The following is a 24,782-nucleotide window of genomic DNA, read 5'->3' as shown; positions in this document are numbered from 1 at the left end:
AAGACTTCTACACAGTACCGTAGTAATTTTATGCATTGCATTGTACTGCTGCCGCAAAAATATAACAAATTTCCTGACATATGTGAGTGATGATAAACCTGATTCTGATATGGGTCTCTGTATTGTGGACTGAGAGAAGGGGGCAGGGGGTGGGGAATCATCGTTGGGAAAAGAGGAAGGGAGTGGGGAGGGAACAGGAAGCACTACACAGACATTCTGTAATGATCAATAAACTAATAGTTTGTTATCAGATGTCCTTGCCTGGTGTCTCAGGGCTGGGCGTGTCTGCCCCCATTCCACCCAGCAGGCCCAGGCGCTCCTCCTCTGCCACCTGCTCCACACCCCTCCTGTGGTATCTACCCTCGCCATTCCCAACATCCTTTGCTCCTGCCCGACTTACAGGCTCGCTCTCCACTCCACGTTGACAAATACAGTACTGTGCAAAATCCTTAGGCACCCTGGCTGCGTACGTGCCTGACTTTTGTACAGTATGTGTGTAGGTGGCCATTCTTTTAGGGTTTTTCATCAGCTTAAGTTCAAGTTTATTGCCTGTACATATTCACAACTAGGTGGACCATGGTGCGCCCGCAGTACATATGTCACACACAGCACATCAGACAAAATATTACCACAAACAAGTTAATAAAACATAATTTAAAAAGTTTGAGAATTCTGCAGCACAGGTAAAAGGTAATCATTAATCAGTTTGCTGTGCTAATGACGAGACCTCAGTGCTGACAGGGTATTCATTAGTCTCACAGCCTGGGGGGGGACAAAGCTGTTACCCAGTCTGGCAATCCTAGTCCTGATGGTCCTGTACCTCCTTCCTGAGGGTAGCGGATCAAAGAGGTCTTGGGATGGGTGGTAGGGATCCTCAGCCAAGCTTTGGGCCCTTCGTCTGCAGCGCTCCCAGTAATTGCCACAAATAGTGGGGAGGGAGACCCCAATCAGCCCCTCGGCAGGGTTTTACTGTCCTCTGTAGCATCTCTGCCATTTCCATACCACGTGATGATGCAGCCAGAGAAGACACTCTTGACTGTGCTCCTGTGGAAAGTTGTTAGAATGAGGGCAGGGAGCTTTGTACGTTTCATTCTCCTCAGCTAGTGTAGACACTGCTGTGCCTTCTTGACTAATCCGAATCAGAATGAGGTTTAAAGTCACTGCGCATATAGTGAATTAATTAGTATAAAAAAGTGGTGAGATAGTGTTTATAGGTTCAATGTCCATTTAGAAATTGGATGGCAGAGGGGAAGAGCGTGTGCCTTCGCAGGGTGCCAGGTGTTGTGGGGATCCTCAGAGAGGCTTTTTACTCTCCCTTTCAAAGTGAGCATAACGGGCATTGAGCTTGCCTGGGAGTGAAGCTTCACTGCCATTCATGGTGTTGGGTTTCACTTTGTAGGAAGTAACGGGCTGCAAACCCTGCCAGAGTTGACATCCGATTCCGCCTCCAATCTCGTTCAGAATTGTTCCTTAGATCTTCAAATAGCCCTCCGCAAGTTATACCTGGTTTTCCTGTACCAACCTGGGCTGCCAGACTTGAATGCCACAGATCTATCCCTAAGCAGTCTGTGAACCTCCTCGTTCATCCACGGCTTTTGGTTTGGGAATGTACAGTAAGTTCTCATTGGCACACACTCATCACATAGGTTTTAATGAAGTCAGTGACAGCTGTGGCATTCTCATTCAGACTCAAAGATGCACCCCTGATTGCAGTCCAGTCATCGATTCAAAGCAGTCCCGTAGGTGCTCCTGCACCTCCCTTGTCCATATCTTCTTAGTCCTCACTGCTGATGCTGCAGTCTTCAGTCTCTGCTTGTTCTCAGGGAGTAGAAGTACAGCCAGGTGATCAGACTTCCCGAAGTGAGGTCATGGAATAACATGGGAGGCACTCTTGATGGTGGTATAACAGTGACCAGTGCATTGTTTCCTCTGGTACTTCAAGTGATTTGTTGGTAATAATTATTTAGAGACTTTTTCAAGCCGCCCTGGTTAAGATCCCCCAAAATGATGGTGAAGGCGTCAGTGTGTGTTGTTTCTGTGCATGTTATCACATCACTCAGCTGGTCTAGAGCGTGTTTGACATTGGCCCGAGGTGGAATGTACACCGCTACCAAAGTGATCGTTGAGTCTCCCACAATGGGTGGCTCTTGCTCACAAAGTGTTCCAGGTTGGGTGAACAGGACTGGGACAGCATCGCCAAATTTGTACACCTTGAGGAGTTGATCATGAAGTGTACTCCTCCTCCCCTGCCTTCGAAGGACTCGGCTGCCCTATCTTGGCGGCATATTGTCAGCCCATCAATCTGGATCACTGCGAAAGGAATGGAAGGAGTTAACCAAGTTTCCGTGATACAAATGATGCAAATAGTCCTAATGTCCCTCTGATTCAGCACCCTGGCTCTGAGATCTTCAATTTTATTTCCCAGAGACTGTACATTTGCCAGCAAAGTAGGCGGTAATGGGAGTCGAAAGCTGTGCTTTTATTTGTTTAGCTCGGCATCCCCTTTTCCCTTGACCTAAAGAGGAAGTGCATCATCAACCAGAGTCCATTATAAAAATCTTTTGTCGCTTTAAAACGACGTTACTAACTGTACAAACCTTAGATGTAGTTGTGGTTTTCAGCTATAGCGGACTGAGGTATTTGATGGTATCCATCAGAGACACATGCATGAGTCATCTTGTTAGTGGTGCCAGAAGTAATGAGGAGGTGTTGTTGGTCCAGGTTAGATCATCCATTATGTGCGCACCAAGGAACCTTGTGCTCTTCACTCTTTCTAGGGCAGAGCCATCGATGTGCCATGGAGAGTGGCTGACCTCTGCCTTCCTGAAGTCCACAATCAAATCACAAACAAGAGAAAATCTGCAGATGCTGGAAATCCAAGCAACATGTACAAAATGCTGGAGGAACTTAGCAGGCCCGCCAGCATCTATGGGAAAAAAGGTACAGTCAACGTTTCGGGCCGAGACCCTTCTTTTTCCATAGATGCTGCCTGGCCTGTTGAATTCCTCCAGCCCTTTGTGTAAAGTCCAGAATCATCTTTTTTGTCTTGTCCATGTTGAGACTCGAGTTGTTGTTCTTACATCCCTTGATGATCCTTTCTACCTCCTCTCTGCGTGTTGACTCATCATTGTTGCCGATGAGGCCAGCCACTTTGGTATCATCAGCGAACTTGACGCAGTTTGAGCTGGATCTGGCAGTCCAGTCATGAGATAGCAGAGTGAACAGCACTGGGCTGAGCGAACAGCCCTGTGTTATGTCAACCTATAAATTCCATTGTCCACATTATTGAAATTTGGCTTTGGTATATTGGCATTCCGAAATTAGAGCTCCTCCCACAACAGCAACTCTACTGGCCAGAGAACATATTTACTCCAGCGCTTCCTTTAATAATTGTAGCTCTGGGATTTCTTACTGGAAAATGATGATGGAAACCACATGATGATGAAAGAGTTCATGTGATCTTTTTCCAGCAAATAGCTAACATGCAGAATACACATTTCTACTTTGTTGTGCTGCTTTAATGTGTGCTTTGAAAAGGCTAATTGTGCAAAGAGTTGTAGAATCTTAAGAAAGTTCCATGTGATTCAAATTTTTCACAAGTGTTTAAAACAAAAACATTGAATGAAGGGATTAGCTTTTCCCTGAAATGTTGCTTTGAATGTTATTATTTTTTCCTCAACAACTGGGCACATCTAGGTATGAATCACCCCCGAGAGGTAATTTCTTCACAGAGATGCACAGGTAATGGCAAATTCATAATGTGTTTCCTGTCAAAGAGGTTAAGCATCATAGAGTCCACTGTGATGCATCACTTTACACTAGCCCTATCCTAATTCCATCTTGTTCTCTTACCCTTTCGGCTCTACACCATTCCCACTAATTCCAACTCCACCCTGCCCCCCCCCCCCCCCCCCGGCTCATCTCCCCAATTCTGTCATTCACCAACACACGATTTACAATCAATGCACACAAAATGCAGGTGGAACGCAGCAGGCCAGGCAGCATCTATAGGAAGAAGTACAGTCGACGTTTCGGGCCAAGACCCTTTGTCAGAACAGGATTTACAATGGCCAGTTCCAAGGACTCTAGAACTAATAATCAGGTTTAATTATATATATGCACTTCATAAGCATATGAATTCATGTGTATGCTTTGGTATTAAATTTACTTTGAACTTTGAATTATCATTCAATGACATATGAGTATAGCCAAACAAAATAGCATTCCTCTGGGGCCAAGGTGCAAAGCACATTACTAGCAGCACACAACATGCTGCACAAATAGCACATCTAGTTAGGATTGCAGAAAAACATACAGTCACAAAGAAAGGTGTATACAGCCCAAGTTCCTGAGTGGCATGATTGGTGGCAAGTTGCCTTGCTCCAGCTTGTTTTTCCACCAAGCAAACACTAGAGGGCAGCACCAGTGGAAAAGGTGTAGTACGGATTCAAATCCTGCAGAAGCCTCTGCCACAGTGCCTCGAGTGCCTCCTACCTTGGGCAACTGTGACAAGCGACCCCCTACACCTTGCCACAACCGAGGCAGCCCAGCTCTCGTGCTGCTGTCTCACCATGAACCAGGGAGCTGGACTTGCAGTATTCTAGGTTAACAATATCCAACAGGGTCTTGCGATCACAATAAAATTGTCCAAGGCAATCACTCGCACCACTCACCGTCTCAAAGTAACAAAGGTACGCAAGTAATCCAGGTGACGACACAGCAGTGATGCACAGTAAGTCCAGCTCCCTCGCTACTGAGCAACTTGCCGATGGGATAATCCTGCCATATTTGATGATCTTAGTGTACAGCAATGATTTGAAATAGTGAAAATGATGTAAAGGACGAGCAAAGACACTTCTGATTAGACTCAGAATGACCACTGCATCTGAGCGCGCCTCTGTCTTATGGAACAACAGCCAATATTTATTTACTTACTTACTTTAAAAATATGTTTATTTATATTTTTATTTGTACAATTTGCCTTTTACATTGGTTGTTTGCCGGTCTCTGTTTATGTATAGTTTTTGTAATTTCTGTTGATTATCTTTATTTTCCTGTAAATGCTTGCAAGAAAATTAATCTCAAGATAGTGTGATGACAAATATGCACTTTGTTAAGAAAATTTTAATTTGATTTGACTTTGACTATAAAACTTTGAATGTGGGAAGAAACTGAAGTATCTAGAGGACACCCATGTTGTCATTGGGCGGACTTGTGAAGTCCACGTAAACAGCATCGGTGGGCAGGATCAGACACCAGTTGCTGGAGCAGGAGGCAGCGACTCTGCCGTTGTGTTGCTCTCTGGTTTTTCTAATCATTAGGAACACCAAGCTGAACCTGGAGCAAACATCCCGTTCCCAATATAATAAGTTCAAAATAGATGTATTATTGAAGTACATATAGGTCACCATTTACAATCCTGAAGTTCATTTCTTTAATGGGCATCCTCAACAAATCCAAGTTCTGTAATGGAATCAGTGAACGACTGCACCCGACAAGCCGGCTGGACCAAGAACCAAAGTGCAGAAGACAACAAACTGCAAATACAAAGGGGAAAAAGAAATAATAAATAAATAAATAGGCAATGGATATCAAGAACATGAGATGAAGAGTCCTTGGAAGTGAGTCGATAGGTTGTGGGAACAGCTTACTGATGGGATTCAGTGAATTATCCCCACTGGTTCTGATGGTTGAGGGGTAGTAACTGTTCCTGAAAGTATTGGTGTGAGTCTTGAGACTCCTGTACCTTCTTGCTGCTGATGGCAGCAGTAAGAAGAGAGCACGTCCTGGGTGGTGGGGGTGCTTGATGATGGATGCTGCTTTTTTGTGACAATGCTCCATGTAGATGTGCTTGGTGGTGGTGGGGGCGGGGAGGGGGGGAGGCTTTAACCATGATGGACTGGGCCGTATCCAATATTTTTTGTAGGATTTTCCTTTCAGTGGCTTTGGTGTTTTCATACCAGGCCATGATGCGACCAGTCAATGCAGTCTCCACTACACATCTATAGAGGTTTGTCAAAGTTTTAGATACAATGCAGAAACTTCACAAACTTCTAAGGAAGTAGAGAAGCTGCCGTGCTTTCTTCATAATTGCACTTATGTGCTGGGCCCAGGACAGGTCCACTGAAATGAAAACCCCAAGGAATTTAAAGTTAATTTAAAATCTCCTCCTAGATGACTACAAAAGTAAAAAAAAAGGAATGTTTCTTCTTCACCATTTCTTCCTTTCTCCTCCAATTTTAGGCTACCTATGAGCTGGAGAGAGGCTGGGTTAGGCCTACTCCAGATCAGATCCGAAAACTGAAGGCTTTCCAGGAGTCTGCTAAGAAAAGAGAGGTAATATTTACCATGTTGTGTTGGTCAGAGTTTGCTGGAAAAATAAATGGCCGTTCAAGAATGCAAGTTATTATTAATGTTTATGTTGGTCAGAAATCTGTGATTCTGGGAATTCTGTTCAGTTTTTACAGCTCTTTTACTTTTCAAGATTCAAGTTTATTTATCTTGTGTTCATTGAAACATACAGTGAAATGCATTATTTGCATCAACAACCAACACAACTGAGGTGTGCTGGGGGCAGCCCGCAAGTGTCACCACTCATTCTGATGTCAACGTAGCATGCCCACGGTGCTCGGCAGAACACAACACAACAGAACGTGCCAAACAGCAAAACAAGCCCCGTTCCTCCTATCCTCCCACCCACCCACACACACACATACATTGTCCTCCAACCCAGGACAGGCTGGGGAACACGGCCTAGAGCCTCCGGCAGACTCAGACTCAGGCTCACAGACGTCGGGCTTTCAGTTCCCCACAGACTTGCAGACATGGGGCCCTGGCCATCAGGCCTCGACTTCTGGACTTCCGATTGGCCCTCGGGCCTCAACCCTTGGCATTAGCCTAATGGCTCTCTCTTTCTTTTCATTTTGCTTTCTAAGTGATGCCAGGTTTGATTACCTTAATTTATTCTCCTCTGGTTCTAACACTGACCCATCCTACATTCAGTGGCCACTTTATTAGGTAGATTTCTGATGCACCCTATCTACTTCAAGGTTCGACGTGTTGTGCATTCAGAGATGTTCTTCTGCACACCACTGTTGTAACGTGAGGTTATCTGAGTTACTGTCGCCTTCCTGTCAGTTTGAGCCAGTCTGGCCATTCATCTCTAATCTCTCTTATTAACAAGGTATTGTAGCGGTGTGCTACAAGCAGCGCTAAAATTACGACACGGAGTCGGTAACTGCAGTCGAAGGAAAAACTTTATTCGAAAACTTCAGCCTCACTTTTAAGCCTCTGTCAACCGGCCCCCCATGGCGAAGAGGCTCCAAAGCTCTGTGCTCGCAAACCCCCGTAGGCTATCTAATTGTGAGTCGGTTCGGATACGCTAGGAAATGAGGCGCTACATAACCCCCCCCCAGAACCGGCGATACACCCCCCAATGTCCACAGCCTGGGCCAGAACCTGCTTGGGAGGTCGGCCTCTGCGCCGAGGCGCCGGAAACTCGGCCGGTTGCGCCAGGTCCACATGGGCCGGCTTGAGGCGGTCCACCGTGAAAACCTCCTCCTTCCCCCCAACGTCCAGCACGAACGTGGACCCGTTGTTCCGGAGCACCGTAAACGGCCCCTCGTATGGCCGCTGCAGCGGTGGCCGATGCCCGCCCCTTCGTACAAACACAAACTTACAGTTCCGTAGGTCTTTGGGTACGCAGGTCGGGTGCCGCCCATGCTGTGAAGTGGGTATGGGGGCCAGGTTACCGAGCTTCTCGCGAAGTCTGCCCAGGACTGCAGCGGGTTCTTCCTCTTGCCCCCTCGGGGCTGGTAGGAACTCCCCGGGGACGGCCAGGGGCGCGCCGTATACCAACTCGGCCGACGAGGCGTGCAGGTCGTCCTTGGGCGCTGTGCGGATGCCGAGAAGGACCCAGGGAAGCTCGTCCGCCCAGTTGGCTCCTCGCAGGCGGGCCATGAGGGCCGACTTCAGGTGACGGTGGAAACGCTCCACTAGCCCGTTCGACTGTGGGTGGTAGGCAGTGGTGTGGTGCAGCTGAGTCCCCAAAAGGCTGGCCATAGCTGACCACAGGCTGGAGGTGAACTGGGCGCCTCTGTCGGAGGTAATGTGGGCTGGTACACCAAAGCGGGATATCCAGGTGGCGAGCAGGGCTCGGGCGCAAGATTCGGAGGTGGTGTCGGTGAGCGGGACCGCCTCTGGCCATCTTGTGAACCGGTCCACGATAGTCAGGAGGTAACGCGCTCCGCGCGACACTGGCAGGGGGCCCACGATATCCACATGAATGTGGTCGAAACGCCGGTGGGCGGGATGGAACTGCTGCGGTGGGGCTTTGGTGTGCCGCTGAACCTTGGCCGTCTGGCAGTGCATGCACGATCTGGCCCATTCACTGACCTGTTTGCGGAGTCCGTGCCAAACGAACCTGCTGGAAACCAGCCGGACAGTTGTCCGGATGGAGGGATGCGCCAAGTTATGAATGGAGTCGAAAACACGTCGCCGCCAGGCTGCGGGGACGACCGGACGGGGCTGGTCGGTGGCGACGTCACAGAGTAGGGTCCTCTCACCTGGGCCCACGGGGAGGTCCTGGAGCTGCAAACCAGAGACTGCAGTCCTGTAACTCGGAATCTCCTCATCTACCTGCTGTGCCTCTGCCAGTGCCTCAAAGTCTACCCCTTGGGAAAGGGCATGAACGGTAGGGCGAGAGAGCGCATCCGCCACGACATTGTCCTTACCCGAGACGTGCCGGACATCCGTTGTGTATTCAGAGATGTAGGACAGGTGGCGTTGCTGGCGGGATGACCAGGGGTCGGATGCTTTCGTAAACGCAAAGGTAAGCGGTTTGTGGTCCGTGAACGCGGTGAAGGGCCGACCTTCTAGGAAGTACCTGAAATGCCGGATTGCCAGGTAGAGCGCCAACAGTTCCCGGTCAAAAGCACTGTACTTGAGCTCGGGTGGCCGCAGGTGTTTGCTGAAAAACGCCAGGGGTTGCCAGCGACCTGCGATGAGCTGCTCCAGCACCCCACCGACTGCCGTGTTTGATGCGTCCACTGTGAGGGCGGTAGGGGTGTCCATTCTGGGATGTACTAGCATTGCGGCGTCAGCCAAAGCTTCCTTCGTTTGAACGAAAGCGGCGGCGGACTCCTCGTCCCAGGTAATGTCCTTGCTCGGACCCGACATCAGGGCGAACAGGGGGCGCATGATCCGGGCAGCTGAAGGGAGGAAGCGGCGGTAGAAATTGACCATACCTACGAATTCCTGAAGGCCTTTGATCGTGGTGGGTCGGGGGAAGTGGCGGACCGCATCTACCTTAGCGGGCAGAGGGGCTGCCCCGTCTTTAGTAATCCTGTGGCCCAGGAAGTCAATGGTATCAAGTCCGAACTGGCATTTGGCAGGGTTGATTGTAAGACCGTACTCACTCAGTCGGGCGCAGAGTTGACGGAGGTGGGACAGATGCTCCTGACGACTGCCGCTGGCTATGAGGATGTCATCCAAATAGATGAACGCGAAGTCCAGGTCCCGTCCCACCGCGTCCATTAACCGCTGGAACGTCTGTGCGGCATTCTTCAGGCCGAACGGCATGCGGAGGAACTCGAAGAGGCCAAACGGGGTGATGAGAGCCGTTTTGGGGACGTCGTCAGGATGCATCGGGATTTGATGGTACCCTCGGACAAGGTCGACCTTGGAGAAGATCCGGGCGCCGTGCAGGTTTGCCGCAAAGTCCTGAATGTGCGGCACAGGGTAGCGGTCCGGTGTGGTAGCCTCGTTCAGCCTGCGGTAGTCGCCGCACGGTCTCCAGCCCCCCGTCGCTTTGGGCACCATGTGCAGGGGGGAAGCCCAGGGGCTGTCGGACCGCCGGATGATCCCCAATTCCTCCATTCTCTGGAACTCCTCCTTCGCCAGTCGGAGCTTGTCCGGGGGAAGCCGCCGAGCACGGGCATGGAGGGGTGGTCCCTGTGTCGGGATGTGGTGCTGTACGCCGTGCCTGGGCATGGCTGCTGTGAACTGCGGTGCCAGAACCGATGGGAACTCCGCCAGGACCCTGGTGAAGTCGTTGTCGGACAGCGTGATGGAGCCGAGGTGAGGGGCTGGCAACTGGGCCGCGCCCAGGGAGAACGTCTGAAAGGTCTCGGCGTGTACCAGTCTCTTCCTGGGCAGGTCAACCAGCAGGCTGTGAGCTCGCAAAAAATCCGCACCCAGAAGCGGTTGGGCTACGGCGGCCAGTGTGAAGTCCCACGTGAACTGGCTGGGGCCGAACAGTAGCTGCACCTGACGGGTGCCATAGGTCCTTACTGTGCTGCCATTCGCGGCCCTCAGGGGGGGACCCGGTGCCCTGCTGCGGGTGTCGTAACTCGTCGGAGGTAAAACGCTGATCTCAGCCCAGTATCGACCAAAAACCGGCGTCCCGACCTTCTATCCCACACATACAGGAGGCTATCCCGATGGCCAGCCGCCGTAGCCATCAGCGGCGGCTGGCCCTGGCGTTTCCCGGGAACTTGCAGGGCGGGCGGCAACGGCGGGCTTCTGCGCCCCACCGCTGGTGGTAGAAGCACCAGTGGTCATTGGGCCGGGGGTTAGTGGGCTCTGCGGCCGGGCCTGGACTGGTTTGCTGCCGGGAGCGTGGCTGGGAGATCTGTGCGATGGACGCCCCGCTCACCTTTTTGGCGTTCCACAGCAAGTCCGCCCGGGCTGCCACCTTCCGGGGGTCACTGAAATCCGCGTCGGACAGCAGCAGGCGTATGTCCTCGGGCAGCTGCTCCAGGAATGCCTGCTCAAACATGAGGCCTGTGTGTCCCTCGGCCAGAGACAACATCTCATTCATTAAAGCCGATGGAGGTCTGTCGCCCAAGCCATCCAGGTGCAGTAAACGGGCAGCCCGCTCGCGCCGTGAGAGTCCGAAAGTCCTGAGGAGCAGGGCTTTGAATTCCGTGTACTTGCCGTCTGCCGGGGGCGACTGTACGAACTCCGCGACCTGGGCAGCTGTGTCCTGGTCGAGGGAGCCCACCACGTAGTAGTAGCGGGTGTCTTCTGAGGTGATCCGGCGAACGTGGAATTGGGCTTCGGCTTGCTGGAACCATAGGTCCGGGCGCTGTGTCCAGAAACCCGGCAGTTTCAACGAAACCGCATGAACAGAGGCGGCGTCGGTCATTTCTGGTCCAAAAATCGTTTGGACCGTCGGGGTCACCAATTGTAGCGGTGTGCTACAAGCAGCGCTAAAATTACGACACGGAGTCGGTAACTGCAGTCGAAGGAAAAACTTTATTCGAAAACTTCAGCCTCACTTTTAAGCCTCTGTCAACCGGCCCCCCATGGCGAAGAGGCTCCAAAGCTCTGTGCTCGCAAACCCCCGTAGGCTATCTAATTGTGAGTCGGTTCGGATACGCTAGGAAATGAGGCGCTACAGTATTTTCACCCACCAACAGCTGCTCACTGACCATTCTTTTTGTTTTTTGTACCATTCTCTCTGAACTCTAGAAACTTGTGCATGAAAATCCCAGATCAGCAGTTTCTGACATGTTCAAATCACCAACAATTATTCTACAGTGAAAGTCACTTTGATGATATTTCTCCCCCATTCTGATGTTTGGTCTGAACAACAACTGAACCTCTTGACCATGTCTGCATGCTTTTATGCAAGGAGTTGCTGCCACATGATTGGCTGATTAGATATTTACATTAACAAGCAGGTGTACAACTGTCACAATTGAGAAAATCTGTAGATGCTGGAAATCCAAGCAACACACACAAGATGCTGGCGGAACTCAGCATGCCAGGTAGCATCTATAGAACAGAATACAGTCGAGGTTTCGGGCTGAAACGCTTCAGCAGGACCTAAACGGCCTGATGCAGCGTCTTGGCCTGAAACATCGACTGTTCACTCATTTCCAAAGATGCTGCCTGGCCTGCTGAATTCCTCCAGCATTTCAGGTGTATAACTGTACCTAATAAAGTTGCATTGAGTATTTATTGATCAAGGAGGCACTGTCGGTTCCAAAGGCTCACCAAAGTCCCATATTCTCTGTTTTTGCCCTGCTCCATTATCAGTCTGCAAGTTCAGCGATATGAGAGCAAAATACATTGGCACTGGAAAGTGTAGGAAGAGTGACCTGGATTCAGGTATATCACCAGGTGTAGCATCTCATGTCAAAAATCAGATTGAATGCATTGTGTTATGCAAAGGCTATTCTGCTACTAACTATCAGGCGGCCACGTTATTCGATGACATGAGAAGACCTTGCAATGCTTGTCTACTCAATTCCCTATAACACTGCACCACACCCCACCCCACCCTCGATTCTCTCATTCACCAACACTTCCATGACAATTAACAAAGGCCAGTTGCATTTTCAAGGGCTCATGTTGTTTGTATTCACTTTCAAGGGCTCTTCGATGCAGAGATACATCCTAGTGTGCTCTGGAGCACGTTATCAGTGATGTAATCTGGGATGATCGGGTGTTTCTGGTCTTTCAACGTCAAGCCCTCTCGCCTAGGCCAGGGTTGATCTGGCCCTGGTTTGTGTCCCAGCGACATTGGTCCATGAATCACGCCTCTTGATCCATAGCTGTCCGGAGGTTCTCTCAGCAGCCTCTGTGGCGGTCCTGATGGCTTTTTTCTTTGCAGCCCCTGTAATGCCAAAGAGAGAGTAGGTTCAGTAGGTTTCAATAGGTACATTTAATGATTGAGGGATGTGTACAATATGCATCTTGAAATTCTTTTTCTTCACAAAGATCCACAAAAACAGAGGGGTTCCACAATGAATGAATAATAGTTAAAATGTTAGTACCCTAAAGTCCCCCCCCCCAGCTCCCCCCTCCCATGCACGAGAGGCAGCAAGGCAATGACCCCTCCCCCTCCCCCACCAGCAAAAAAGCATCGGCACCCTCCACCGATCACTCAAGCATGCAGCAAAGCAAAAATAAAGTCACAGACTTGCTGTCCCCCAAAGACTACTTGTTCACCCGGTCATTCGACATAGAGATTCTCTCTCTCTCCCCCTAATATGGGAAAAAGAGGTGTCGCTGTTTCACAGCAAGAAGAGAGACATAACAACAACTTGTTGATTTACGATGTTAAAAGTCTGTTGTGTCGTTTTTTTTCTGAGCTCTGCGACCAGAGAGTCGGCACCAGAAAGGCTCAGGTCTTCAGGGACACAACCCCCGGCAGCTAACCCGATGTTCTGTGTTCTCCCGTGACACTTCACCGGCCTAGAATCAGCACATCCCCAGAGCCACAGAATTCCAGAGCCCTGAAGGAGCGCCAGTCTTCCCGGCCACATTCTTGGGATATCAAAAAGAGGCAGGTGTTGAGGCCCTGAGAGTGGGTCCCATTCCCGCAGAGAACCAAACTCAGAGTGTAACTCCAGGTCAGGGTCTTCAAAATAACCTTGAAAAGTAAAAAAAGAGTTATCAAAGATTAGAAATAGAGCTGTTTCCAAAGGTGCAAGCAAAGGAATCGCCATTTAGCGCCATCTTGACTTCGCTCTGCCTCTCTCATGTTCTCAGTATTCACGTTGGTTGCCTGCCAGTCTTTGTTTATGTATAGCTTTCCTAAATTCTATTGCATTCCTTTATTTTCCTGTAATGCCTGCAAGAAACTTGTTCGTATTCGGATTCACGTATATCACTCTTGTAGCATCTCACATTATTTTCTTGTTATCAAAAATCAAACTGAATGTATTTTGTTGTGCAAAGTTGATACTGATCAAGTTATTAGATAGAAAAAGCGTACAATACGTCTGTAGACATGATTAAACTTGAAAAATGCTACCGGAATTTACAGGTCTGAATAAACAGAACTTATTTTTATTTTTGCTAGTGTTCTTACCCAGATGAGTTATTGCATAGATGTTAATGAGTTTTCAACCAGTACGTCTGTAATTAATGGTACCCTGCTAAAATCTAACAAGTTAGGGTTCAGTATCTCTTAACTTTAAATAATGATTTATTGAAATGTATCATCCACAATTGTTGCTCAATGTAAGCAATTTTGCTTTTATAAAGAAGAATTTTAAAACAAGAACCCAAATTCAAGAAGATTTTAAAAGCTAAATTGGTGTTTCATTTCATTTGCAGAGCCATTTTATTTCTGAGTAACTTGTTCCTTGGGGCTCTAAAAAAACTTTTATCCTAATTTTTAAGTTCCTTAATAAACCTGGATGTCACATACATTCCTTCTCCACCCATGCACACTGATTTTAAAGGTTAGCTTTATTGTCAGGTGTACATCGAAACATGCAGGGAAGTGTATCGCTTGCGTTATCATTTGTGAAATGCTAAACTCAGCCCACAATTGTCACCACACTTCTGGCGCCAACGTACCATGGCCACAACTTGCTAAAACCTAGCATAACGTGCTTTTGGACTGAGGAGGGGAAGTGCACAGAAGAAACCCACGTGTTCACAGGGAAAACATACAAGCTCCTTTCAGACTGTGGCAGGAATCAAAACCCAGTCTTACAAATGCTGCTGTTGTAATAGGGTTACGCTAATGGGCCATTCTGATTTTTGTTGTTCTATCCCTTAAGTTCCCCAGAAACGTAAGCACACAAATCTGTCCAGAGACATCGTGCATTGTGGAGCAAGTACTTCACAAATGGACACTTTGTCATTCAGATGAGACATTCAAGTCTGGAGGATAGTTAGGTTCCCAATCACACTGGTTTGAAGAGGAATGGAGGAATCTCCTTCAATTTACTGTCACACTCTCACCAATTTAGAAACAGCTTTCTTCCCTCTGCCATCAGATTTCTGAATGGACATCGAACCGATGAAGATCACCTCACTATTTTGTCTCTTTTTGCATTGCCCTTATTGCAATTTATTGTATACTTTATGTATTGCATTGTACCGCTGCTGCAGACCAACAAATTTAATAACGTGACACAAATGGTTGGGGGTGTTGTGGATAATCTGGAGGGTTGTCAGAAGTAATAGCGGGTCATCTATAGGATGCAGAACTGGGCTGAGACTTGGCAGGTGGAGCTCAAATTAAATGAGTGTGAAGTGGTTCATTTTGGTAGGTCAAGATTGAAGACAGAATATAGTATTAATGGTAAGATTCTTGTCTGGATGATCAGAGAGATCTTGGGATCAGTGTCCATAGGACACTCCAAGCTGCTGCGCAGGTTGACAGTGTTGTTAAGAAGGTGTATGATCGGGTGGCATTTATCAACCATGGAAATGAGTTCAAAAGCCGTGAGATAATGTTACAGCTATATTAGACCTTGGTCAGACCCCACTTGGAGTATTGTGTTCAGTTCCAGTCACCTCACTACAGGAAGGATGTGGATACTATACAGAAAGTGCAGAGGAGATTTACAAGGATATTGCCTTAATTGGACAGTGTGCCTTATGAGAATAGTTTGAACTTAGCCTTTTCTCCTTGGAGCAATGGAGGATGAGAGGTGACCTGATAGAGGTGTATAAGATGATGAGAGGCACTGATCATGTGGAGAGCCAGAGGCTTTTTCCCAGGGCTGAATTGACTATCTCAAGGGGGCATAGTTTTAAGGTGCTTGGAAGTAGGTACAGGGGGCGATGTCAGAGGTAAGTTTTTCACACAGAGTGTTGGGTGTGTGGAATGCACTGCCAGCAATGATGGTAGAGGTGGATGCAATAGAGATTCTTAGATAGGTACCTGGAGCTTGGAAAAATAGAGGGCCATGCGGTAGGGAAATTCTAGGCAGTCTCTAGAGTAGGTTGCATGGTTGGCACATCATTGTGGGCCGAAGGGCCTGTAATGTGCTGTGGTTTTCTATGTTCTATAAGTCAGTGATAATAAGCCTGATTCTGGTTACGGATTATCCTACTTGCAATACTCCTTTTCTTCCTCATTTAGAACCAATGAGATCACTGCCTGAACAAAACTCTTGAGTTGGATTCTGAATCCCACTTGATTTCTTCATGTCATTTTCAGGAATTGAATTTCTGCTGTTTTCTCCTCTGCTCTCAGGTATCTGCCTGATGTTTCTCTGAACTGGCACCAATTCCTTCCTATCTCAGTGACCATCTGCCACAAAGCCACACATTTCATGACACATGTCACTGATAATAAACCTGATTCTGATTCACTTCTTAATTCTTGGGATCTCAAAAACATCTGATCACTCCTGCAGTGCCGCTTGTGGGCATTTGCCCTGCGAACACTGGCTGTTTGGAATGAATGATCTAAAGTCTTGAAAGGTGCTGTATAAAAGCAAAGTCTTTCTCTAAAATGTGACTTAACTCGGAGTGAGAGAAGTGTAGAAAACTGGCCTAATAGCCCACTGCATCCATGCTCAAATCCAATATTAGCTCCTTTTAAAAAAATTCTCCTCACATTCCCTCTACTCTCCCCTACCCCATCCCCAGATTCTACTACAACATGCCCATGGCAATACCAACCTGGGACATGGGAGAAAATGGAAGCATACAGTGGAGCCCACATGGTGACATGGAGAAGTACCAAACTTCCCGTAGACAGCACCCTGCTTGATCAGATGTCTGCCCTGTGTGGCTCAGTGATAAAACTTGCTTGATAGTGTTGCCAAGAGGCACACTGGAATCCATGCTATGATAATATTGGCGATGTCACTGTCCTGATGCATAGAGCGATCTTTGAATTAGTCTGTTCCTGTGACTTTATCACCATTTGCACTAGGCTGAGCTGAACTGAATAGATCTGGACTCTTTCAATTACCTTGCAGGTTATTGTTTTATATTCTATGTTTTTCGCTCTTTCTGCTGTTTGTGCACTTTGCACTTTGATTGGGGGGGCGGGTTGATGTTTTTCTGTCAACAAGTTCTCTGGTTTTCTTTATGGCTGTCTGTGGTACAGATGAATCTCAGGGTTGAATACTGCAAACATGCTTTGATAATAAATGTCCTTTGAATCTTTAGAATCATTTGTATATGGATATGCACAAAACATAGTAATTTTCCTATAAACAAATATCCCAGAGAGATTTGAAGTTAAAAGAATGAAACTTCAACCTTTTTAATTAAAATAAGTTTTGAATAGCAGGACTTTGGTCCTGGATTAACTACCATTATTTAGAAGTAAGAACTGATGCACTGGTGAGAACCCTAGAGAGAATTTCACTTTTAATCACTTTTCATCTATTTTAAAATTGTTCTTCCTCAGTTCCTCGAACTTATGAGGGAAGTGAAGTTCTATGGGCATCTACAGTTTGAGGCTTGCACCTGTGATTATCCAGAGCCCAACTGTCCTGCTACTGTTCGTGTGGGCAATTATGAAATTAACTGCTGTGTTCAGTTACCAAAGAACCACATCGAAGAGTTCAGTTTCAAGATTAACAGAATACGATGTTGGCAGATCAGTATCCAGGCAAGTAATATATTTTGAAATGTTGACCCCTAGTATATGCTTTACAAATGGCAATAACTGATAAAGTCTGTTTAAGATGTGCTTTTGAAAATATTGTTTCCTTTCTGAAAAACAAATCCTGTGTCCCATCTGTAAAACTTCTGCAGAACATCTTTTATTTACCACATTGAAAACAGCTGCATCCTGTGAGGAACAGAGGCCCCTTTTGGCTTTACCAGAAAATGTTAAAATAAGCACCAACTTACTAATGCTCTTACTATCAGACCAGGCTGGGATTTATTTAAATCTATTGACAAAAATAATCATGAGAAGGAGTGTATCTGAATGGAGAATGTTGCTGTTATTTAATATTTCAGTAATATTTAAATAATACTGTAAATATATTGTTTGATAAAGCATTTTTTTGTTGATTACATAATTAATTACTTGTTACATGTAAAAGTACATGAAAGGCATAAGTCAAATAGACTTCACATAGACAGCACCCTGCTTAATCAGACTTCTGCCCCGTGTGGCTCCACATCATGCGCATGCCTTACTTAAAGTTTAAAAAAAACAAAGACGTGCATTCCCAGCACAATGTTTCCTTTCAGTTAGTTTTAAGTTTTAGAGTTATAAAACATAACAGTGGCAATGAGGAAGTTTTAAACAAACCTGAGTTGCCTACCTGCCTGTTGAAGCACAGCGAGACATTGGTGAGTGACATAGGACTAGGTAGCCCTGAGATTTACAATGTGAAAACTAACAGGAGAGAAGCAATATGGTTCACATGCGAAGTGAATGCAAATTAATTAAAGTGTAATTGGACACTGGCTCGGCTGTTTCAGTCATGCCACAAAATGAGTTTGAGCAGCATTTCAAAGATATTGAACAGAAGCCCATGGATATGCTTCTAAGAACTTATATTAGAGAAAAGATAAATCCTGTGGGTACGACATTCGTAACAGTGAAATGCAACATGTGACAAGCCACATTGGGCTTGTATGTGGTAAAAACAGGACGGCCAGAATTATGGGGCCGTGATTGTCAGAGACAATTACAACTTGATTAGAGATCCATCCACTATTTGCATGCCACATCCCCTGCAATAGAATCAACTGAAAGCAAATTAAGAAATATACTGGATGATGCCACAGTTCAAGGCTGGTGTTGGAAAACTCAAACATATCATCAGTAAAATAGTTTTATGAAAATGCCACACCCAAGTTTTTAAAAAGCCTGCTTTTATCATCTGATAAAGTAGTCAGTGAACTAGAATGCACGGAGGCTGAAGGAGTTCTTTCCAAGGTTGAGCAGAGCCCATGGGCAATGCTTCTGGACTCAGTAGCCAAGAAGAGTGGGTCTGTCAGGATCTGTAGTGATTTTAAGGTCACCATCATCTCAGTACTGAAAGTAGATCTATACCCTGTATCCAGGCTAGAGGATATATTTGCAAACCTTTTGGGAGGAAAATATTTCAGCAAAGTAGACTCAGCTGAGGCCTAATTACAGATGGTGATGGAAGAAAGGTCCAAAGTGTTTCTCACCACAAACACTCACAAAGGGCTTTATCACTATAATAGGCTCGTTTCTTGGAGTAGCATCTGCATCTTCACTCTGGCAGAAGGCGATGGACCAGGTGCTGTAAGGCTGCCCAGGTGCTCAGTTTAACTGGGTGGTATCATTGTTACCAGTAAGGATGACAAAGAACATCTCCAAAAATCTCAAAACAGTGTTAAAAAGATTAGAAGATTATGGGCTCAGAACATGATGCAACAAATGTGAATTCTTTAAACCAATCATCACTTACTGTGGTCACACCGTTGATTCACAAGATTTTAACAAGTGTGATGAGAATATTCAAGCAGTGGTGGATGCCCCAAAGCCAAAGGATGTGTTACAGTAGTGGTCCTTTTTAAGGATTAGTCAATTACCGTAACAGGTTCTTGCCAAATCTGGCTACTGTGCTCCACACCTGGAACTTATTACTACAGAACAGGAAGAAATGGCAATGGGCACAGAGGTGTAAAGCAGTCTAAATGAAAATATTGCATACAGCTTAACAGAGAGGCATTGAGTCTGGTTTGGAGTGTAGAACATTTCAACCATCAACACAGAGATGGGCTCTGTTTCTTGGAGGACACAATTAGAGGATTGAATTAAAGAGAACAAATAATCATGGAAATGCTGATGGATTGCTCCATTTACCCTTTGAAAAGGAAAATCCTGAAGAATTTACAAAAGAGGCCACTCCTCTTGATGTATTCTTCCCAATGCAAATTGAAAGTCACCCAACTACAGCAGAGATGATCCAAAGAGAAACCAGAAGAGACCCCACACTGTCTCAGGTCTACATGGCCACCCAAAATGGCTCCAAGGTGCAGCAGAAAATCCCAGTTCCCCCATTGTTACCATCGCTGGGATGAATTTGCCCTTCATAGAGGTTGCCTTATGTGGGGTTGAGGGTTGTTGTACCATTAATGCTGAGAGTTAAAGTGTTGAAGGAGCTACATGCTGGTCATCTAGGCATGGTCAAAATGAAAGAATTGGCTCGAAGCTTTGGTGGCCTGGGAAAGATCAGCAGATCCAGCAGCTTGCCATGCACTGCTCGGGATGCCAACACATCCAGAAGATGCCAAGAGCAGTGCCTCTCCATCCCTGGGATGGCCTGCAATGCCATGGCAGAGGATTCATGTTAATATTTCCAGACCATTCATGGGCACGTCTGTGGCCTGAAGATTTCCCAACAGCCTCCCCTACAGCCTTGCACACTTCTTATGTGTTGAGAAGCCTCTTCTCAAGGACTGGAGTTCCAGACCACTCGGTCTGTGACAATGGACCACAGTTTGTGGGGGAGCAAGTTCAGTCATTCCTGAAAATGAACAGAATATAACATGTTACATCAGCACCGTACCACCCAGCCTGGCGGAAGTGTTTGTCCAGAGTCTAAAGAACACACAACGAGCAGTGTCAGCAGGACACACTGCACTAACACTGAAGCAGAAGCCTGCCAATCTCCTCTGTGCATATCGCAATGCAGCCCACTCCACAACCAACAACACACCAGCTGTGCTGTTCCTGGGTCGTCCCTTGTGTTCACGCTCGGATCTCCTCCAGCCCGATCCCGAAAGGAGTATGCAGGACAAACAACTAATCCTGATTGAAAGCTCCTCAACAAGGGGGTTTGATGTTTCATTCCTGGACAAGCAGCTCTTGCAAGGGACTACCATGTGGACAAAAGTAGGTACCTGGAAAGATTTAGGACAGGGCTGGATCACTGTCCGGCACAATGGTGATTGTGCCTATTATCATCTGGAGGTGACACATTGATCAGTTGAGGAGGGCAGAATTATTTTAAACAGAGAAGAAAGGTGTCCAGAGATGTCAGAACCACTTCCTGCAGTCCCAGAGTCAATTCCTACAACCACCGTGGAGGAGGCCCCAGAAGCTAAGATTTTTCCACAGCCACAAGTCTCATTTGCCAAGTAGAACGATCCCTCTTGTCAGGAAAGTTGTCCCACAACAGTAGGAAATCCTCTACAGTGAACGTTCAGGCCTGAATGGGACAATTTAAACTTTACTATGCTGTTGCTATCTATATGGTAATTGTATCATATAGTCTTGCAATCAGAGATTTTGATCAATTCAACTGAGAATTTTTGTGAATCACATGCTCCTTTTTTCACAGTTGAGCCCAAAAAAAAACCCAGGGATAATTGTAAAGCATGAAAAGTAAACATTAAAAACGGGTATGACAGCAGTTCAAAAATATTCTTCCTCTTTGTTCAACCTGTGCCAGGTTAGCTGGGGAGCAGGGGTGGACAGCAATCTTGAGGTCTTGCCAGGGATGTTCAATCAGATTAAGGCCAGGTCTCTGAGTCACTCAAGGACATTAGATTTCTTTTTGAAACCTCTCTGTGGTTGCTCTGGTAGTGTGCTTTGGGTCGTTGTCCTGCTGAAAGGTAAACTTCCTCCCCAGTTTAAGCTTTCTGGCAGAGGCTAGCAGGTTTTTATCCAGGATCTCTCTATAGTTAGCAGCATTCATCTTCCCATCAGTCCTGACCAGATTTCCGGTCCCTGCTGCTGAAAAACATCCCATTACATGATGCTACCTCAACCATACTTTACAGTAGGGTTGATGTTAGTAGGCTGATGTGCAATATTAGATTTAGCCACATGTACCACTTAGTGTTGAGGCCAAAATGGTCCACTTTAGTCTCATCTGACCACAAGAACTTCTTCCACATCTCTACGGTATCTTCTAAGTGACACTTTACAATGGCTTTATGGGCTTTTTTTTAGTGGTACGTGTGGGATTTGGCCAGAGGTGTTCCTTAAGACTAAATATTCAATAGGCAAAGGAAAGTTTTGCATTAACAACCAATATACTTGAGAGTGTGCTGGGGGCAGCCCGCAAATGTTGCCGCACATTCCGGCACCAACGCCGCACATCCGCAATGCTTTGCAGCACAGCAATGAACACAACGAGGGAAACACCCTGGTTCCATCAGCTGCGTAAGTCTAGTGAAGACAATCTCCGGCTTCGCTAAACGTGTGAGATTGAGGCAGGAGCCCACCCCAAACCCCCGTTTGTGTGGGTGGCACGTGATTCGTTACCCTGTTACAAATACAGTAAATGCCACAGAATAACAGACAGTACACTGTATACAATTAAATGATTTAGCTTTATAATTCTTAATTTGACTAAAGGGTTAGTAAAGAAAGAACAGAAAAAGGGCTGATTTTAATGGAACAATCTAACGGGCACAAGTTGGAGCTCACGGTTTCCCCTTCACCGATCCTCCTTCGATCTCCCCCCGGGCTTCATCGAATCACGGCCCCACTCCAGGTCAAATCCTACAACCTCTTCTTTCTGGTGTCTTCTCTCCTCATCTCCTTAACAAAAGCCCCAAGCCCAGCCTTAGCGTCCCTCACCAGAGAAACCGCCCCTTAATCCAGCCATCCTACTTGGATGGCATACAATTCTCCTATCTCTTATCTTCAACAGTAACCCAAATAAGCAGCTTGCAGAGAACAGCACAAATTGATTACAGAACAGCATAACAGTAAAAAAAAATAAACCAGTATACTACACAAGCAACAGACAACAACAGCAAAAACAAGTTCCCTTCACCCCTCCAGCCAGACATGTATAGCCCCAGCACAGGCCCTTATCCTCCTGCAGACACTGGGCTTCGACCTCCCCTGTGGACTCTCAGACGTTTACAGCATCGGGTCTGGCCAATGTCCTTGAATCCAGAATTGCCAACAGAAGGAACTCAAGCACTAGGTTTGAACTCCGGTCTCAGCAACATTTTCCAGTCTTATTTGGTGTGCTGGAATTCCTTTGTTATCGTTTTGTACACATTTCATAAATAGACTCAAACCCTTGGGCAAGAGGGAATAAAAGGCCGATTCTAGTCTGGAACCTAGTGACTTGTTCTAATCCTCACTTTACCTTCAGAATCCTTGCTGACACTTAACACTGGTGCACCTCAGGGGTGTGTGCTTAGCCCACTGCTCTACTCTCTACGCCCATGATGTGTGGCAGGGCATAGCTCAAACGCTATCTATAAATTTGCTGACAACACACCCATTGTTGGCAGAATCTCAGATGGTGGTGAGAGGACATACAGAAGTGAGATATAACAACTAGTGGAGTGGTGTCGCAGCAATGACCTTGCACTCGATGTCAGTAAGACCAGAGAACTGATTGTGGACTTCAGGAAGAGTAAGACGAGGAAACACACACCAGTCCTCATAGAGGGATCAGAAGTGGAGAGTGTGAGCAGTTTCAAGTCCCTAGGTATCAATATCTCTGAGGACCTGACCTGGACCCGGCAACTTAAGGCAAGACAACAACTCTATTTCATTAGGAGTTTGAGAAGATTTGCTATGTCACCAAAAACACTCGCAAATTTCTGCAGATGTACCATGGAGAGCATTTTAACTAGCATCACCATCTGGTATGGGGGGAGGGGGGTGGCTACTGCACAGGATTGAGGTAAGCTGCAAAAAGTTGTAAAATCAGCCAGCTCCATTATAGGCACTAGCCTCCATAGTTTCCAGAACGTCTTCAAGGAGTGATGCCCCAGAAAGGCAGCATCCATCACCCAGGTCATCCCTCTTCTCATTGCTACCATCAGGAAGGAGGTACAGGAGCCTGAAGGTACACACTCAGTGATTCAGGAACAGCTTCTTCCCCTCTGCCATCCAATTTCTAAATGGACATTGAACCTGTGAACACTACCTCACTACATTTTTTTATTTCCTTTTTTTCCTGTAACAGTTTTCTTTATTCTCTCCATTATCATGTATTGTGTTGTACTGCTGCCGCTAAGTTAACAAATTCCATGACATATGCCGATGATATTAAACCGGACTCTGATTCTGATGGTGAAAGCAGACTGACCCTGGCTCGGCACAGATGAACACATGAGATCTGAAAAAGTGCTGCCAACCATAGCAAAGGTGTGCAAGTGTTCTGAATGACAAAGTCCAGCATGCTGTAGATAGAAGACCAGAAGACATAGAGCAGAATTAGGCCATACAGCCCACCGCGTCTACTCTGCCATTCCAGTATGGCTGATTTATTATCCCACCTAACCCCATTCTCTTGCCTTCTGCTCGTAACCTTTGACACCTGTACTAATCAGAACCTCCATGTTAAATATACCCAATGACTTTGCTTCCATTGTCGCCTGTGGCAATGGGCTCCACAGACTCATCACCCTCTGGTTAAAGAATTTCCTTCTCATCTCTGTTCTAAAGGGACTTCCTTCTGTTCTGAGGTTGTGGCCTTTGGTGCTAAACTCTCTCGCTTTTGGAAACATCTTCTCGTCCGGTCTATCTAGACCTTTCAATATTCGATAGGGTTCGATGAGATTCCTCCCTCATTCTTCTAAGCTGCAGCAGGGACAGTCTCAGAGCCATCAAATACTCCTCATATATTAACCTTTTCATTCCCGGGCTCTGGGCCCTCTCCTTTTTAGATAAGAGGCCCTAAACTGCTCACAATATTCAAAGTGCAGACTGACTAATAACTTACAAAGCCACAGCATTATATCCCTGCTTTTATGATCTAGTCCTCTCAAAATGAATGCTAACATTGCGTTTGCCTTCTTGCCACTGACTCAACCTGCAAGTTAACCTTCAGGGAATCATGCATGCGGGCTCCCAAGTCCCCTTTCACCTCTTTTTTTTCTGAATTTGCTCCCCAAGACCAACAAACCAGATCGAGGCTGCCACTTTCAGCCATGCATTGATGTTGGACATGTAAGCCTCTGTTGTAAAGAGGAAGCTCCACAAGCTTTAACATTCCAAGCCTGTCAGTGCATGCTAGGCTGCTGAAAGGTGTTGACACGGGTGGTTGGTTGCATGGGAATATGGACTCAAGAGCCTACAGATGCTGTCCTGTAGAGCAAAAATGTAAACTGCTGCAAGAACAGAGTGAATTGAGGAGTATCTGTGGGGCAAAGGC

General features: G+C 46.7%; 1 protein-coding gene across 4 annotated transcripts in view; it reads left to right on the top strand.

The window, feature by feature from the left end:
* Positions 1–24,782, top strand: part of LOC132395356 (sorting nexin-31-like) — a 139,125-nt gene that overhangs the window by 88,283 nt on the left and 26,060 nt on the right. For all 4 annotated transcript variants that reach the window (XM_059971865.1, XM_059971855.1, XM_059971875.1 and 1 more), the window contains 2 exons: positions 6,244–6,336; positions 17,120–17,323. In XM_059971865.1, the coding sequence (XP_059827848.1) occupies positions 6,244–6,336; positions 17,120–17,323 (297 nt within the window). The remainder of the gene's footprint in view (positions 1–6,243; positions 6,337–17,119; positions 17,324–24,782) is intronic.

The sequence above is a fragment of the Hypanus sabinus genome, chromosome 1 (genome assembly GCF_030144855.1).
Source record: "Hypanus sabinus isolate sHypSab1 chromosome 1, sHypSab1.hap1, whole genome shotgun sequence".
Classification (NCBI taxonomy): Eukaryota; Metazoa; Chordata; class Chondrichthyes; order Myliobatiformes; family Dasyatidae; genus Hypanus; species Hypanus sabinus.
The sequence above is the reverse complement of the archived record's forward strand: the minus strand, read 5'-3'. Positions and strand labels throughout refer to the sequence as shown.